General features: G+C 46.4%; 2 protein-coding genes across 3 annotated transcripts in view; one reads left to right on the top strand and one right to left on the bottom strand.

Moving 5' to 3' along the window:
• Window positions 1-19,237, bottom strand: part of LOC127605636 (ephrin type-B receptor 1-like) — a 152,037-nt gene that overhangs the window by 22,447 nt on the left and 110,353 nt on the right. For both annotated transcript variants that reach the window (XM_052073340.1, XM_052073339.1), the window contains exons 10-13: window positions 10,968-11,133; window positions 10,579-10,684; window positions 8,182-8,243; window positions 6,570-6,767 (exon numbers count right to left, since the gene is read on the bottom strand). In XM_052073340.1, the coding sequence (XP_051929300.1) occupies window positions 6,570-6,767; window positions 8,182-8,243; window positions 10,579-10,684; window positions 10,968-11,133 (532 nt within the window). The remainder of the gene's footprint in view (window positions 1-6,569; window positions 6,768-8,181; window positions 8,244-10,578; window positions 10,685-10,967; window positions 11,134-19,237) is intronic.
• LOC127605690 (uncharacterized) overlaps window positions 16,263-19,237 on the top strand; it is a 130,897-nt gene continuing 127,922 nt past the window's right edge. Inside the window, exon 1 of the mRNA XM_052073460.1 lies at window positions 16,263-17,147. Within this exon, the coding sequence (XP_051929420.1) occupies window positions 16,287-17,147 (861 nt within the window). The 5' untranslated portion in view covers window positions 16,263-16,286. The remainder of the gene's footprint in view (window positions 17,148-19,237) is intronic.

The raw sequence follows: 19,237 nt of genomic DNA on the forward strand, positions 1-19,237 counted from the left end.
ATGTACACATCAATTTGAGAGAACTTTGACAGTGGGCGGCCCGGTGTCCGAGTGGTTCGCGCGTCAAGCTCAGAGTGCAGAGGATCGATCCCGGCTCCGGCCTTCCTGTTTGGAGTTTATATGTTCTCCCCGTGCCTGCGTGGATTTTCTCCGCGTACTCCGGTTTCCTCCCATGTTGGAAAAACATGCATGGCAGGCTGATAGAACACCAGATTTTCCTGAGGTGTGAGTGTGAACGCGGATGGTAGCTCATCACTGTGTACCCTGCAATTGGCTGGCGACCGGTTCAGGGTGTTCCCCGCCTACTGCCCGAAGACGGCTGGGATATGCTCCAACACCCTCTGCCACCCTTGTTAGGAGAAGCGGATCAGAAAATGGATGGATGGAACTTTGACAGTTTCCCACAAGGACAATGGTTGTTCATGCAAAATAAGGGAGAAGCAACCAAGCTTGCACAACAGCCCTCCACCTCAATCATACCACATTGCGCTCTGTGCATACTGCAATCTGCATGCTCTCTCACTTGAAAATGTCCTCTGGGAAAAAGGTTTAGTGTCCATGAGGATGTGGAACAGCTCTTTGCTAGTGAAAGTGACTCTCAACCATTAGAAAACACGATCCTTTTCAAAAAATGGAAAGATAATATAATAACAATCCAGACCCTCACGTGACTGTTAACGAGTGCTTGGTTGCATTTTGTGATTGTGCATTTCGACCACAGATGCCAAGAAAGCCTGCCAATATAAGGAGGACTTTTCTGGAGCAGCTGGGAAATGCACTGGTGTAACCTCATATTTTCAGAAGACGCTGCTTTACAAGAGCAGTAATAGCTGCTTCAGCGATTTGTGAGGGACATACAGAGACAAACACCCAAACTCCTCCGTTGTTATAAACCGCGGGCAAAAAACATGGCCAGTGTCTCTCTCTCACACAAACACACACACACACACACACACACACACACACACACACACACACACACACACGCACAGAATTTCCCCAACCACTACGCCCCCCCCCCCCAAAAAAAATCAAAATCATTAATTATAAATATTCATGAGGGGAGAGGGGAGCGGGAGAGGAGTTTCCCAACATTATCTCAATATGTTGGGAATATATCACATCAATATAGTTCAGCCCGGTAGTCCAATGGTTAGCACGTCGGCTTCACAGTGCAGAGGTACCGGGTTCGATTCCAGCTCCGGCCTCCCTGTGTGGAGTTTGCATGTTCTCCCCGGGCCTGCGTGGGTTTTCTCCGGGTGCTCCGGTTTCCTCCCACATTCCAAAAATCTGCATGGCAGGCTGATTGAACACTCTACATTGTCCCTAGGTGTGAGTGTGAGTGCGAATGGTTGTTCGTCTCTGTGTGCCCTGCGATTGGCTGGCAACCGATTCAGGGTGTCCCCCGCCTGCTGCCCGGAGACAGCTGGGATAGGCTCCAGCACCCCCGCGACCCTAGTGAGGATCAAGCGGTTAGGAAGATGAATGAATGAATGAATATAGTTCATTTGCTATGAGTCATGCTGCACACCCCAAATTAGAAAAAATTGAGATGAAAGATGTTTAAGACCGTAACTCTAAAACTGAAAATTTGACCTGATGGTGGCATTAAAGGAAAGATCATTTCATCAGCAAAACCAATAGGTTTCATCCTCCTGTGGCTATTCATACTGTCAGAAAACTTCAGAAGATTTGTATAAAAACTAGAGCTGTCAGTTTAGCGCTTTTTTATTGGCATTAATTTAAGTGAATTTTAACGGGATTACTTTTTTTCTCGCGAGATTAACGCAGCACACGTCACAGCGGATGTTATGTTGCTCTATAAATACAGTAAACCAGAAACAGAACAACAAGCGCGCTGCAAAGGTACACGCACGTTTGTTTTGCCAGCCATGGCAGCGCGAGACACCGAAAACCTATACTTAAAGAGTTTATGACTGGAAAGTTTACTTTTAAAACGTTGCCAGATAGACCAAAGTTACCTGGATGCTTTGCAGTAGTAAACTGAGCTATCATCATAGCACGTCAAGTCCGAAATACCACTTAATGGCCAAGCACACAGCTGATGTGAGTACTCTGCCCCCTCGTCTAAGACAGACAGCTATGGATCATTTCAAAGCGAAGAAAATGGATAACACGACGAAGAACAAATTTGCTGAAGCCATAGCTAAATGTATGGCTACTGCATGCAAGCCTGTCAACATTGTCCTCAGCCAGACTCAAGCTGAAATCAATCGCATTGCGTCGAACGACTCCACTACGGATTGCCAGCAAGAGCCTACATTACAAGCTGTATACAGAGATTGTACGTAGCGGAGAAGGCTAAGGTACACCAAGCAGGAGAAGATACTGTTTCGGGAGAGAAATAAGAGACGAGGTTGATGAGCCTCTGGTGAATAAAGAGCAGGCAGGCTGTTGAGTTCGATGTATGCCACTGACGTGATTGTTAATTGTTTGGAACTATTTTGTGTGGAAGGTTACCGTGTTCCGTGTCCATATAAATAAAAGGGGTGGAGCTTCTCTGTGTTTGTCTGACAGCGACGGTGCGCATGTCGAGAGTTCAACGGTGTAGGGGTAGCGACCTAGCGAACACACTGAAAATAAAATGTCTCCAGTGTTGTCATCGAACCAAGTGCAGTCATCCGAAATGATGTCTACACAAAACCGTAGAGAGACTTCCGAGCAAGAAGGGCCAACAGAATCAACATAGCCTGACTGCTGTGTTCAAAGCAAACTTGAGAAAAACGAAGTATGCAACTATGTCTTACATCCACTGTAAGTTGAGTACTAGTTTACCTAAGATGTGCACTTTATCATTTTATATTGCTGTGTTTTGATTCCCTAAAAAGAGCTGTTAAAGGAGCTGTTATGTGGCAAAATATTTTTTTCACTGTTGTTGATCGACAGTAATATTGGGTGAGAGATTATGTGTGAATAACTGCTCCAAGTGAAAAATGTTCATGTAAAATTGAAAATCGAAATTGTTATTTCAGTAGATATTTGCATTTTGCACATATAAAACTGATTCGTGATTCCATATTGATGAGAGCATTAAAATGGGGAAAAAAATAGGACAAAAAAATAAAAAAGGAAATTCAGGAACTATAAAAAATGCGTGAGTAATCACGATTCATTTTTAGTGAATTTGAGTTAATTATGACAGTTGCATTTTTAATTAGATTAAATATTTTAATCGTTTGACAGCTCAAATAAAAACCTTTTAAGATACATTAATTCTAATTTAAAAGTTTGACCCGATGGTGGCACTGGAGTGCAGTTTAACTCACTGGTAAGGTTTATGATCAAGGGGGTATTTAAGTATTCAACAAATAAAAAAGTACCTTATACAAAAACAGGGTCAACAAATTCATATCCACAATTTTTTAGAGCCTAATGTACCTGGGGTTAATTGACCCTAAGGGTAAAATGTGCCAGTACTACTTGAGGATAATCGGAGGGATAAGGGACCTGTAAACTGTTTTAAATTGTTTTAAAAATATGTATAATAGCTGAATATAGTTCCCTGAAAGGATTTAGGTTCTTATTTGAATTGTTTGACTTTCTCATTTTTTTATCTGTTTGTTTTAAGTTTCACTTTGTTCTTATGATTGCTCAAATGCCAAACTACAATTTTGTGCAACACATCAAACACAATTTTACACGTACAGTGCACGCATTGACACAACTTATTATCCTTAGGTGGATGTCTCAGCATAAATGAAAGCAAATCTCTCTCAGCTTCAAAGCACACAAAAATAATTGGAATTGCTTGTTCCCGCCTCATGCTCACTGACATGTAAAATTGGTTTATTTCGTCTACTGTTATCTACCGTTTCAAGTGACGGGCTGTCTCTTGGAAGGTGCCACAAGCATTGCCAGTGTGTCTTTTGAAAGCATTGGGAAGAATATACAGTGGAACCTTAAAATGACTATTATTAGAAACTAATGAAGACTTAGCAATAAAAGTCACCTTCATTGAAAAACTTAGTGACTCTCTCCATAATTACTGGCTGGCAGTCAACCAATGAATCAAGTGGGACTATCGTGGCACTGAAATAGTTGGTAAATCTTCTAAGGGACAATGTCAATTCTTATGACCAGGAGTTTGAGTGTACAAGCCCCAATTTCAATGAAGTTGAGACAGTGTGTAAAAATAAATAAATAATTAAATAAAAACTTTTCAAATCCTTTTCATCCTACATTTAATTGAATACACAACAAAAACAACATATTAAAAGAACTTGAAGTATATTTTCATATCTTTTCTAATCCGCTTATCCTCACAAGGGTCACAAGAGTGCTGAGCCTATCCCAGCTGGCTTGGGGCAGTAGGCGGGGCATACCCTGGATTGGTTGCCAGCCAGTTGCAGGGTACAATACAATACAATACATCCTGATTGATATAGCGCTTTCACAACAGCTGCAGCTGCAATAAAACAGTTAGCATAAAGAACGGGTACACAGAGACAAACAACCATGCGCACTCACGCTCACACCTAGGGACAATTTAGAGTGTTTCATTAACCTGCCATGCATGTTTTTCGAATGTGGGATGAAACCAGAGTACCTGGGGGAAACCCACGCAAGGCACGGGAAGAACATGCAAACTCTACACAGGAAGGTTGGGATTGAACCTTGCACTGTGAAGGCGACACACTAACTCGTCAATCACCGTGCCAAAAGTAAGTTTTCATCATTGATCAAATATTTCCTTGACGTTTCGAATGAAACATCGACTTACAACTAGTTTAATGGTACCTTTGTCATGGCCTGAGTGGGTCAGAATGGCTTTTGCTGGCCCCTTTCACAGCAGCGGTGAAAAACCAAGTCAAGCAAATGAACTCTTGAGCTTGCCGTTATTCCCGGAGGCTTGACTAAAGAACTCCAACTGGACATCGGCTTCAACCGGGCGTTCAAAGTAAAGTTGCAACCGGGTGTTCAAAGTAAAGTTGCGAACGGCATGGGAACAATGGATGATCGATGGCAAACACAACTTTACAAAGAGTGAGAGGCAGCGCTGGGCCAGTTACGTCACAATTTGCGAATGGATTGTGGCTGCTTGGACGAACGTGTCTGCTTGCACCGTTGTTCGAGTTTTTGGCAAAGCCGGCATCATTTCTGTGGAGCCGCATGGCAATGAGAGTGACTCTGACAACGAGAGGGAACGCGGCATTTTTGATGGATTACCGCTACTTACAATTGTTCAATTCTGATACAGAGGATGAGGACTTTGATGGATTCCTGGGTGATGATTGATTGAAAAACGTGAGTACATTGTACGATGGCTAAATAAAATACAACGGAACTTAGTTTTGCTTCCGTTGCCTTTTTAAAAACGTGTTTTTAGCTTGTATCTGTATGTCTTGGCATGCTACCGTATGCTTCAAGCTAATGTGTTTTTAGCGTGCGCGGATGCCTGCCGTATGTTTAAGCTGGCGTATGTTTTACCACTTTAAAATTGCGGCCAATAATACAGTGCGTTTTGTCTATGTGTAAAATACAGAAATAGCACCCATTAACGAGACTGCGCCCAACCATAACGTGCGCCGAATGGTCATGAAAATACGGTAAGTAGTTATTAATGCTCAAATCAAAATGAGAATTCTAATGTTAGCTATCGAAAATTTGTGTGGTAGCGATATCCAACAGCTTGATAGTTAGGCGTTTCCAAACTAGGGATAAAATGGCAATATCACAACATAAATTGTCATTGATGTCATGTCACGAAATGAACAGCATCGCATCTGTTAAATGGGCCAGGTTATTTTTCATTTGTGCACTTGTAGCACAATCTGGTGGTTTGTTTATGAGTGCAGTTTAATTTGAATTGAGCATCTTCTGGCTGTTCAAGACCCACGCTCATGGCCAAATGAAGTGGAACGCAACACGTCAGTTGCTCCACAAATTGACTTGATTCGCAAGCTGTGTGTACATTCGCAAGTAAATGGCTGAATAGTCAGTGTTATTCGTGTTATCAGCTGAACACAGCATTGTGAACTACATTGAAATCATGATACTTTGTGTCGCTGAGCCAAGAGGAGCACTTGACAATGAAATGACTGGCCAATCCTATTTCTTTGTCACTGCTGTTATCTAAAAAAACACAAGATTATGCTTTTTTCCCCAAAATGATTAAAAGAAATATTGTGATAATTATCATATTGTGATTGGACATCATTACATCGCTATTCCACACAACCAGCCATGCAAAAAACTTAAAAGTACCGTACTGTAGAAAGAAAAAAAAATGCAATGCGTGCAAACCACAAATATACAGTTTTAGTGAAGCCAAGATGAATTCCAAATTACAAAATTAAAATATCGAGTCCTAACAACATAATTATAATAGTAGAGAAAACAATACAATGTGAAGATTTTTTGATTGGTAGTACTTTCCCTGAGAGACGTAAAAACAATAAAGTTGATCAGTTTTATTATAGATAATAAATAATATGATCATAGAATCTCGAAACAAACAAGATTATTGCACGGTGCGATGTCCTGAATACTCGTGTGCCAGAGATGATTGACACAATCGTCAATGATGCCAGAATATAAAAAATGCTCACCTGAACCAATGACTTCCTCAATCTTGACACATGAGGGATCAATTTCCTTGGCAAACTCTCGGACAGCCTCATTGGGGTCTTCGTAGGTGAAAGGGTCGATGTAGATCTTGACCCCAGGTGAACTGTGACCATCAGACAGGGTGGGGAATGTCACCGTGGGGGTAGGACCACTAAAAATATCACTTCTCAGTGTCACCTCTGAAAAAGGAGAGGATAAGCACAGTTTTATACTTTGGAAATACACTACACATTGTCCTGAAAATTGTCTGTACCTCTAGGATAAAGAAAAATCCACAAGTGTCTCTAAGGTTCCCTATAATACAATACATCTTTACCCTAAATTATAGGTGTCAAACTTAGGTCCTGGCGGGCCGCTGTCCTGCATGTTTTACAAGTCTCCCTGTTGCAATACACCTGATTCAAATGAACAGGTTCAATGTCAGGCTTCCACAGAGCTTGCTGATGATCTGATCATTTGAATCAGGTGTGTTGCAACAGGGAGACTTGGAAAACATGCAGGAGAGCGGCCCTCCAGGTCCTGAGTTTGACACCCCTGCCCACTCGTTGTCAATCTAATGGTCCACCGTTGGCCCAGCAAACAAGGTTATTCCCCAACGTAGTCGAAACTAAAGGTTGCAGGTCGGACTTTGACTAGTCTCAAATACACCAGAAGGTAAATGGCCAGGACTGCATCTGTCCAAGTGTGCTGAAAAACTTTACTTTATAATACTGTATCACTTTTTCTTTAATCTTTTGATCCACCTCAAAATTGTAATAAATTTAAAATAAAAATAGGGGTCTTCTCAGTAATTTTAGATGAGATTAAAATATAGATTAGGGTCTGTAATTAATTCATCGCACAGTTTTTTTAATCGCTTGACAGCACTATCAAATATATGTAAAATATGTTGGCAGTTTCAGATTGTAAAAAAGTACAGTATATAATATGTCTCTTTAAATATTTTGTTACATAAACTTTTGAGACAATCACTACTCTCAAAAGATGATGGTAACTCTCAGTAAGACTTGTGGACCTGCGTACAGATATTTCAGACAATTCCTCTCCTACAGCTATTGATTGGATTTAGAGGACTCTTCAGAATAGTCCAATGTTTGCTTTTTAGCTATTCTTATATGATTTGAGCAATGTGTTTTGGGCATTTGGAGGACCCTTGGATGGAAAGCAATTGTTAGGGCAGGAGTAGCGACCGCTGCAAGGTGCCTAATGTGTGTGTAGAAAATCTTCTTTTTCTTCTTGTTTACCATTATTCATCCATCCATTGTCTGAACTGCTTATGCTCACAAGGTTCACGGGCGGGCTGAAGCCCGTCCCAGGTGTCACACTATAAAACGATTTTTGTGGCGTCCTGCATGCATGATCGGTCACTTTTGGTGTTGCTGTTTAAGTGCTGCTTAAGTTTAAGGTTGACGATTTACTACTTTTTAATCCCATCTCATCTCTTTTAGACACACTCCAAAAATCTCTTCAAAACACTGGAACTGATAATAACTACAAAGGGGAGAAGGGCTCTATGTCATCTGTTTGTAGTTCCTATGGATGTAAGGCCTAATTTCCAAACACTGTGTATTTAACATAAACAATTGTTTATACCTCCCCCTGCATTGTACTGCTGCAGCTTATCACCATACACACTCTCTTTCAACTGCCTTCTCCTGCAGGGGAAAAAAAGCAGATTTTGTAAGACAAGAAGGTAGATAAAACAGCTGTACATACAAATACAAAGGTGGGCTAATTAGTTGGCCTTTTGTTAACTGCAGTTGACTCAGTGTCACATTTTGGGATATAAAAAATATATATATCAACAAGGAAGGCAGGAATCTATTTTACGTCCCTGTTGTGTTTTGCAGACTTTCATCTGGGGGTAGAGCTGAGGGAAATAAAAAAACTGATCTTTGCACTATAACCTTGCAGGAGACGGCACACAGCCAAATGCTTCAACATACTCCAAAAAAAAAAAAAGAAAAAAAAACGACCACTTTTTTTCAAAGAGCTGTGAAGAAAACCCTGTGAAAATCTACAGTATCTATCTTATAGTAAAAAAAAAAAAACTTGACAAGAGACACCAATTTTACGAGTCAACACATAATTAAGAGGACATATCTATCACAGCAGGACACATGAAGAAGTCTCAAGGACCCATGACTGACATTAAACTGAAAGGCAACCATTTTAGTTTGAAGCAGACAATTTCGGCTGATACTTTTAACAAAACCACAAACTGAAAAGCATGTGTGACAAACTAAATCACCATCCAACTGTCAATTCATTCTTTTCTCGTATGTCCAACTTCACTTAGACTCAGTGTCCTTTGCCTCACCGGGACATGGGCGAAGTTCATTCATCTTCCGAGCCGCTTGATCCTCACTAGGGTCGCGGGGGGTGCTGGAGCCTATCCCAACTGTCTTCGGGCAGTAGGCGGGGGACACCCTGAATCGCTTGCCAGCCAATCGCAGGGCACACAGAAACAAACAACCATTCGCACTCACACTCACACCTAGGGACAATTTAGAGTGTTCAGCCTGCCACGCATGTTTTTGGAATGTGGGAGGAAACCGGAGCACCCGGAGAAAACCCACGCAGGCCCGGGGAGAACATGCAAACTCCACACAGGGAGGCCGGAGCTGGAATCGAACCCGGCACCTCGGCACTGTGAAGCCGACGTGCTAACCACTGGGCTACCGGGCCGCCTGGGCGAAGTTCTTTCTGACAAATGTTCACAGTAAACCCTCATAATACAATTGGGTCTGTCAGGTCGGACCCGCATCTTTCCACATCATTGGAGCTAACGCACCACCAGGAGGTGATCAGTTGAGAGCTCGGCTCCTCTCTTCACCGAGTCTCCAAAACTGAGGCCGCAAGTATGATGACACCACCACAAAGTCAATCATCGTACTGCAGCCTAGGGTGTTCTTAGTGCCAAGTGCACAGAAGGATACATGTTTGAACATGGTGTTCGTAATAGACAATCCGTGACGAGCACAGATATCCAGTAACAACACGGCGAGGGTTCAGATCAGGGAGTTGGGAGGGGGACATACCTTCCAAGTCTCATTGTTATTGTTCACGTTTAGGACTCCGAAAAGCAAAATAGCAGCTCAGAGTACCCACGCTCAGAGTATCCACACTCTGAGCTGCTATTTGGTGCAGAGGCAAAAGAACAGTCAGGTCCCATCCCCATCCCACGGCAGAGAGAGCGTCCACTGAGGTTAACCCTGATGTTCAGGCGCCAAGCTGGAGGGCAATAAGTATGCCCACAGATGCTCTGCGATGAGTCAACTCCTCTGGAGAGGACGGGTCTCAGAGACCATGCTGTGTGTGGAGGTTCGTCCGACAATGTCTCATCTGAACTTCTCTCGCTCACACAACTGTTTGGATTCCGTCCCTGCCGGAGAAGTGACACTCCATGTCCAGAGAGTTATGTGCTTCTTCAGCTGGCAATCCGGCAAGATCTCAGTTTACAGAGCACCCGACTTCTTTGACCCCTCCCATAAGTGGTATGCCCATGGGAAGGGTGAACCACATCGCCTTTTCTGGCTGTGCTTGTTTGGGCCCCATGGGTGCACGCACCAGGCACTCGCCAGCGAGCCCATCTTCCAGGTCCGGCTCCATGGGTGAAGGTGGGGGTGGGGGGGTGCCCGGTGACCCTCGTCTGAGCAAGGCATAATTGAGTCCAACATTTTCATTTGTCAGAAGGGGTCTGGCTAAGCAAGTTGTAAATTGCAAAACTTATCAGCCTAATCAATTTAGTGTTAGCAGAATAAGGTGACCAATCAATGATAGGATTCTTCATGAAAAAGGGTCTGGAAGTCTATGTGGATCACTACCTGTAGTTTGAGCTGACATTATCCATGTAAAGATTCCCTTACAAGTCCTAATTACATTTTAATGAATTTGAAATTATTCTTTAATGAGGTCAAATGGACTTTTCCACTGGCATGCATGCAGCTTATGCGGTACATTTGTGTGCATTTTTTATGGGTGTATCACCTGGTACAAAAGATGGCGATGGCAACCAGAGAAACAATACAAACTCCGCCTACTAAGGAGCCTGCAATCAAGGAGAGCTGCTGTCCAAGCTCTGATTTGAACTCATCTGCAAAAACATACAAATATTTTTCATTAAAGTGCACTCTAGATGAATTGTTGAAACCGCTAAAAAAAAGGCAACATTAAATAATTCTGCATGCCTGACTAACTCCAGTGTGATCGACATGTTAAATGTGGTTCAAAAGCCCACATACACGTCAGGTAGATGGAAACATTTCCAGAGAGATTTCCAAACGAGTTCAACATCTCATATCACTTGATTGTGCATGCAACTCCCACTCCTCCACACACACCTCCACAGCACTCTCGCAGCGCACCCACACACTTACCGTCAGTGAGTGTTTGGAAGAGCATCTCTTTGCTGTAGGCTCCATAGCCAGCCACAGTGCGAGCCCTCACCTGAACCACATAGCCGGTGCCTGGCCTCAGCCCTTCCAGAATCACACTGGGTGTCTCGCTCTGAACTACTGAACTATTAAACTCTGAAGGGTGAGACTATGGGGAAAGAATAGAGAGAGAACATGTCAGAGAAAGAATAATGACCCTCAACTGAACTTTCTACATCATCAAAAACTATTATGACCTTCATCTAATGTGCTTTTTGTTGAATTACACTTCAGCTATGTCATGGAATGGAACATATCTCCAAAGAGCAGGACTCGGAGTGACAAATTGGTAAATGGTAGTTTTACTGTGAGTCACATATGAACCCAATTTGCCAGCACACCAGACAGCTACAGCTGATAACTTGGATTTAAATGACAATCCCTCTCGCTGCACAGAGAATTTCTGCTTCATCCTTTTAAAACGGGTTTATATAATATTAATGTATTCAATAGCTCTGTATCGACATCAATTCACTCATCTGCGTGAATTGATGAGCAAGTAGTAGAATTGGACCCGATTTGCGTGCAATGTTGATCTTCTATATATATATTGCGCGTCGTCCCGCACGCGGTCTGTCCTTCCGTCTGTCCCTTTTCAAAACGTACCTACTTCACCGCGCCGCTGCGCGCCGCCACTGCGCCGCCACTGCGCCGCCACTGCGCCGCCACTGCGCCGCTCAGGTAGTGGCTCACTACGATCGCGCGGGCATCTTAGCGAAAAAATGTTGTCTACCCACAAGCATTGCAATAAAATTGTTAGTTATTTAGTAGAGCTAAACATCTCTTTATTTTCGCGATAAGCAATGAAGATGAACAAAAAGTTGAATCAAGCAACAACACTTTTGTGGGCTGAAGGCCCACCTTACCAGCCTTTCCGCAGGAACTAGCTGATGAGCCGCTCGGAGGGCTTCGAACCAGCTAGTCTTTTATATATATATATGTGTATTTATTTATTTTTTGAGAGAGAGATATTGTAGGTGGCACGGTGGTCGACACTGGTGAGCATGTTGGGCTCATAGGGAAGAGATGCAGGGTTTGATAATGGCTGTCTGGAGTTTGCATGTTTTCCCCATGCCTGCATGGCTTTTCTCTGGGTATTCCGGTTTCCTCGCAGGTTCCAAAAACATGCATGGGAGGCTAGGGGAACATTCTAAATTGATCCTACAAATGATTGTGAGCGTGAATGGTTGATCGTCAATGTGTATCCTGAGAGTGGCTGGCAACCAGTTCAGGGTGTCCCCCGCCTACTGACCGAAGACAGCTGGGATAGGCTAGAGCACCCCCGTGACTCTTGCGTGGATACGTGGATCAGCAAACGGATGGATGGATAGTTCATTTTTCATAAAATACCATTTTGCATCCATCCATGCATTTTCCGAACCGCTTGATCCTCACTAGGGTCGCGGGGGGTGCTGGAGCCTATCCCAGCCGTCTTCGGGCAGTAGGCGGGGGACACCCTGAATCAGTTACCAGCAAATCGCAGGGCGCACAGAGACGAACAACCATCCAGGCCCACACTCACACCGAGGGACAATTTAGAGCGACCAATCAGCCTGCCATGCAAGTTTTTTTTGGAATGTGGGAGGAAACCGGAGCACCCGGAGAAAACCCACGCAGGCACGGGGAGAACATGCAAACTCCACACAGGGAGGCCGTAGCTGGAATCAAACCCGGTACCTCTGCACTGTGAAGGCGACGTGCTAACCACTGGACTACCGGGCCGCCCCCAATTTTGCATTGAAAACACAATAAAATGAAATAACAATATCTCAATAAATACAATGAAACACAAATGTCCAGTGGCAGGAAAAAGACTGAGCCAAATTGGGTGGTACAACCGTAGAACGGTACATTCACATTATGGCATGCTCTGCCATACTTAATTTGTCATGTCCTTGTTTATGATGATACTAGTGCGGCCTGTAAGATAAGATAAGATATCCTTTATTCGTCCCACACTGGGGAAATTTACAGCCTCCAGCAGCAAGAATGTATGTAGAAAGAAGAAAGGAGAAAGAGAAAAAAACAACAACAAACATCTTTCAATTAAATACAGTATGAACACCAATGTATAAATCGCAGTACTATTTACAATTTTCCTTCACATCATTTAATTATTTTTATTACTATGATTGTTATTTTTTATTCATCAGCCTGACAGCAGTCGGTAGGAACGAGCGTCGGTATCTCTCCTTCTTGCAGCGCGGGTGTAACAGTCTCTGGCTGAAGGAGCTACCAAGTGCTGTCAGGGCGGGCTGGAGGGGGTGGGAGGGACTGGCCATCATAGCTTTTAGCTTAGTTAGCATCCTTCTGTTGCCCACCTCCTCCAGAGTGTCAAGGGAGCAACCCAGGACAGAACTGGCCTTCCTGACCAGTCGCTCCAGTCTCTTTCTGTCCCAGGCTGAGATGCTGCCTGACCAGCAGACAATGCCATAATGGATGGCCGAGGCCACCACCGAGTTATAGAATGTCTTAAGGAGTGACCCCTGAACCCCAAAAGACCTCAGTTTCCTGAGTAGGAAGAGTCGGCTCTGTCCTTTCCTAATCAGGGTGTCCGTGTTTGTAGACCAGTCCAGTTTGTCGTTCAGAAGAACACCAAGGTACTTGTAGGAGGTCACCCTCTCTATGTCCATACCCTGGATGTTCATCGGTGCTGGTGAGGACTTTTTCCTGCAGAAATCCACAACCAACTCCTTAGTTTTCCTAGGGTTGATCTGGAGGAGATTCTGCTGGCACCAGTCCACAAAGTCCTTTGTCAGTCCCCTGTACTCCCGATCGTCCCCTTCTGTAATGAGGCCAACAATCGCAGAGTCATCTGAGAACTTCTGAAGGTGGCAGTTTGGAGTGTCGTGTCTGAAGTCCGAGGTGTAGAGGATGAACAGGAATGGAGCAAGAACAGTCCCCTGCGGCGCTCCATTGCTGCAGAGAAGCCGGTCCGACTCACAGCTCTGCAATCTCATGTACTGCGGCCGATTTGTGAGGTAGTCTATGATCCATGCTGTGAGATGGTGGTCCACTCCGGCGTTCTGCAGTTTGCCTCCCAGCAAATTGGGCTGGATGGTGTTGAAGGCACTGGAGAGATCAAAGAACATGATTCTCACAGTGCTCCCAGCCTTCTCCAAGTGTGACAGCACTGAGTGGAGGAGGTAGATAATGGCGTCTTCCACGCCGATGCCAGGCTGATAGGGAAACTGCAGCGGGTCCAGTGACGGGCTCACCAGCGGTCGAAGGTGGGCGAGGATGAGTCTCTCCAGCGTCTTCATCAGGTGAGACATCAGCGCCACCGGTCTGTAGCTGTTCAGCTCCTTAGGGTGGGGGGTCTTGGGCACTGGGACCAGGCACGAAGTTTTCCACAGCTGTGGAGCTCTGCCTAGCTTCAGGCTCAGGTTGAAGATGTGCTGGACAATGTTACACAGCTGGTCAGAGCAGGTCCTGAGGAGCCGGGAACTGATCTTGTCCGGACCTGCTGCCTTCCTCACATTCATCTTCCTCAGTTGGTTCCTTACCTGCTCTGTTGTGACGGACAGGCAGGAACCAGGTGACATACTGGGTTGATGAGAGCTGGTCGAAAGAGGAGACAAATTCCTTGTGTGTTCTACATACTTGGCCACTAAGGATGATTCAGATTCAGATTCTGAATCTGATTCTGAAATGTCCGATACAGGCCCAAAATTGCAACAACCACCCATTGTGAATCACTTGGTGAGGACCAAAAGCTTGTTCCTGTGCTGAGCAGCGACAAAGTTAGATGCTAATGCTAACGTAAAGGCGAGCGTAGTGACCCACTTTCAGCAAGCTATTATCTTGTTATAAATGCACGAGCACTTCAACTAGTCCTCAACTAGAAATGCTTTAGGTCCACTTTTTTTTTTTTTTTAAATAAGACCAAGGTCCAGTCCCATGCACGGCGGTCATGGGGAGAAGGGCTATATGCCCATTTAGTATGGTCAAGCCGAGCTTATACAAATCAACACTCCTCACAACCAACTAATAATGGGGTGCATGAAAATAACAATTATCCACTTTGCCAGTACACAGCAAATAATAAGAGGTATTGTGTTGAGGCACAGAACCTCTTTTATTTTGTTAAGTTGTGCCTGCTTAATAGTAGAAACAGCCCTTTTAGGGAAATAAGACATTTGTACTTTAACTTTGTTAAACAGTAGTTGTCTTTTTTTACCTTAATTTAACAAAAACAAAACAAAATACCCCCTCCGTGAGCCGTCACCTTACCGTGGTGGAGGGGTTTGTGTGTCCCAATGATCCTAGGAGCTAAGTTGTCTGGGGCTTTATGCCCCTGGCAGGGTCACCCATGGCAAACAGGTCCTAGGTGAGGGACCAGACAACGCACGGCTCACAAAGCCCCTTATGACAAATAAAATCGATGGTACCCAGTTTCCCTTGCCCGGACGCGGGTCATCGGGGCCCCCCTCTGGAGCCAGGCCTGGAGGTGGGGCTCGTTGGCGAGCGCCTGGTGGCCGGGCCTACACCCATGGGGCCCGGCCGGGCTCAGCCCGAAGAGGCAACGTGGGTCCCCCTTCTCATGGTCTCACCACCCGTGGGAGGGGTCAAAGGGGTCGGGTGCAATGCGAGCTGGGCGGCAGCCAAAGGCGGGGACCCTGGCGGTCCGATCCTCGGCTGCAGAAGCTAGCTCTTGGGACATGGAATGTCATCTCTCTGGCAGGGAAGGAGCCCGAACTGGTGTGTGAGGCAGAGAAGTTCCGACTGGATATAGTCGGACTTGCCTCCACACACAGCCTAGGTTCTGGTACCAGTCCTCTCGAGAGGGGTTGGACTCTCTTTCACTCTGGAGTTGCTCACGGTGAGAGGCGCAGAGCAGGTGTGGGCATACTTATTGCCCCCCGGCTCAGTGCCTGTACATTGGGGTTCACACCGGTGGACGAGAGGGTTGCATCCCTCCGCCTGCGGGTGGGGGGACGGGTCCTGACTGTTGTTTGTGCATATGCACCAAACAGCAGCTCAGCATACCCACCCTTTTTGGAGTCCTTGGAGGGTGTGCTGGAGAGTACTCCTGCTGGGGACTCCCTTGTTCTACTGGGGGACTTCAATGCTCACGTGGGCAATGACAGTGAGACCTGGAGGGGCGTGATTGGGAGGAACGGCCCCCCCCATCAGAACTCGAGTGGTGTTTTGTTATTGGACTTCTGTGCTCGTCACGGACTGTCCATAACGAACACTTTGTTCAAGCATAAGGGTGTCCACATGTGCACTTGGCACCAGGACACCCTAGGCCGTAGTTCGATGATCGACTTTGTAGTTGTATCATCGGATTTGCGGCCGCATGTTCTGGACACTCGGGTGAAGAGAGGGGCGGAGCTGTCAACTGATCACCACCTGGTGGTGAGTAGGCTCCGATGGTGGGGGAAGATGCCGGTCCGTCCTGGCAGACCCAAACGTATTGTGAGGGTTTGTTGGGAGCGTCTGGCGGAATCCCCTGTCAGAAGGAGTTTCAACTCCCACCTCCGACAGAGCTTTTCCCATGTTCCGGGGGAGACGGGGGACATTGAGTCCGAGTGGACCATGTTCCGTGCCTCTATTGTTGAGGCGGCCAATCTGAGTTGTGGCCGTAAGGTGGTTGGTGCCTGTCGTGGCGGCAACCCTCGTACTCGCTGGTGGACACCAGCAGTAAGGGATGCCGTCAAGCTGAAGAAGGAGTCATATCGAGCCTTTATGGCCTGTGGGACCCCAGAGGCAGCTGACGGGTACCGACTGGCCAAGCGGAACGCAGCTTCGGTGGTCGCCGAGGCAAAAACCCGAGCATGGGAAGAGTTCGGTGAGGCCATGGAAGCCGACTTCCGGACGGCTTCGAGGAAATTCTGGTCCACCATCCGACGTCTCAGGAGGGGGAAGCAGTGCACCACGAACACTGTGTACAGTGGGGATTGGGCGCTGCTGACTTCGACTCGGGACGTTGTGAACCGGTGGGCAGAGTACTTCGAAGACCTCCTCAACTCCACCAACATGCCTTCCTTGGAGGAAGCAGAGCCTGGGGACTCTGAGGTGGGCTCTCCTATCTCTGTGGTTGAAGTCACCGATGTGGTTAAAAAGCTCCTCGGTGGCAAGGCCCCAGGGGTGGATGAGATCCGCCCGGAGTTCCTCAAGGTTCTGGATGTTGTGGGGCTGTCCTGGTTGACACGCCTCTGCAACATCGCGTGGTCAACGGGGAGAGTGCCTCTGGATTGGCAGACCGGGGTGGTAGTCCCTCTTTTTAAAAAGGGGGACCGGAGGGTGTGTTCCAACTACAGAGGGATCACACTCCTCAGCCTCCCTGGTAAGGTCTATTCAGGGGTGCTGGAGAGGAGGGTCCATCAGGAAGTCGAGCCTCAGTTTGAGGAGGAGCAGTGTGGTTTTCGTCCCGGCCGTGGAACAGTGGACCAGGTCTACACCCTTAGCAGGGTTCTCGAGGGTATGTGGGAATTCGCCCAACCAGTCTACATGTGTTTTGTGGACTTGGAGAAGGCGTTTGACCGTGTCCCTCGGGGAGTTCTGTGGGGGGTGCTTCGTGGGTATGGAGTACCGAACCCCCTGATACGGGCTGTTCGGTCACTAAACCACCGATGTCAGAGTTTGGTCCGCATTGCCGGCAGTAAGTCGGAATCGTTTCCAGTGAGGGTAGGACTCCGCCAAGGCTGCCCTTTGTCACCGATTCTGTTCATAACCTTCATGGACAGAATCTCTAGGCGCAGCCGAAGCGTTGAGGGGGTCTGTTTTGGTGGCCTCAGTATTGCATCCCTGCTTTTTGCAGATGATGTGGTGCTGTTGGCTCCTTCAAACGGGGCTCTCCAACTCTCACTGGAGCGTTTCGCAGCCGAGTGTGAAGCGGTTGGGATGAAAATCAGCACCTCCAAATCTGAAACCATGGTCCTCAGTCGGAAAAGGGTGGAGTGCCCCCTCCAGGTCGGGGGGGAGATCTTGCCCCAAGTGGAGGAGTTTAAGTATCTTGGGGTCTTGTTCACGAGTGAGGGCAGGAGGGAGCGAGAGATCGACAGGCGGATCGGTGCAGCGTCTGCTGTGATGCGGACGTTGTATCGGTCTGTCGTGGTGAAGAAGGAGCTGAGCCAAAGGGCGAAGCTCTCAATTTACCGGTCGATCTACGTTCCAACCCTCATCTATGGTCACGAGCTATGGGTCGTGACCGAAAGAACGAGATCCCGGATACAAATGGCCGAAATGAGTTTTCTCCGCAGGGTGTCCGGGCTCTCCCTTAGAGATAAGGTGAGAAGCTCGGTCATCCGGGAGGGGCTCCGAGTCGAGCCGCTTCTCCTCCACATCGAGAGGAGCCAGATGAGGTGGCTTGGGCATCTGATTCGGATGCCTCCTGAACGCCTCCCTGGTGAGGTGTTCCAGGCATGTCCCACCGGGAGGACACCCCGAGGAAGACCCAGGACACGCTGGAGAGACTATGTCACCCAGCTGGCCTGGGAACGCCTCGGGATCCCCCGGGGAGAGCTGGAAGAAGTAGCTAGGGAGAGGGAAGTCTGGGCTTCCCTGCTAAAGCTGTTGCCCCCGCGACCCGGCCCCGGATAAGCGGTAGAAGATGGATGGATGGATGGATGAAAACAAAATACTAATTTTACCCAAAAAAAATACTAAACATGAAAACTAAAATATCCTTTTCATTTGTACAATTCCCCTTTTCACATCCCCTCTGAAATCACTGAAAAATATATCAGAAGAGAAGTTCAGAACCATTTTAAATACTGACACAAGGGAGCACAGGAATGTGCAGTGCTGTTCTTCCACTAAAGGTGAATGTAATGTCTGAGGCATGCAAATATTATTTGAGGACACCATTGGGATGTTCATTTACCATGTTGTGGTGTTCTGCTGTTAAACAGCTGCAAAGATCCCCGGGTAGACGGGAGCAAAACTGTACACAATCGAAAGCTCCCGCAATTCGTCTTGTCTAATTGTCTGTGTGTGTCTGCTTGCGCGAACTTACATAGTGTTTCGCTAGTTGTGTACTGGACTGTATGTGACGCACGGCTACCGTCCGTATTCAACACAAAATGCAAAACAATGATGGTGCATTCATTGCGCCTAGGAAAGGGCAGATAGGTGACGTTTAACATGAATAAAACAGCGCTTGAATCGGATTTTACCGATACCCACCAATGCATCGTGATGAATCTCGATTTTCACCCGTCAATCGCGTCGTACCCAATGAATGAGTCAATGCACTCGCATCGCGC

The sequence above is a fragment of the Hippocampus zosterae genome, chromosome 8 (genome assembly GCF_025434085.1).
Source record: "Hippocampus zosterae strain Florida chromosome 8, ASM2543408v3, whole genome shotgun sequence".
In the NCBI taxonomy this organism is placed as follows: domain Eukaryota; kingdom Metazoa; phylum Chordata; class Actinopteri; order Syngnathiformes; family Syngnathidae; genus Hippocampus; species Hippocampus zosterae.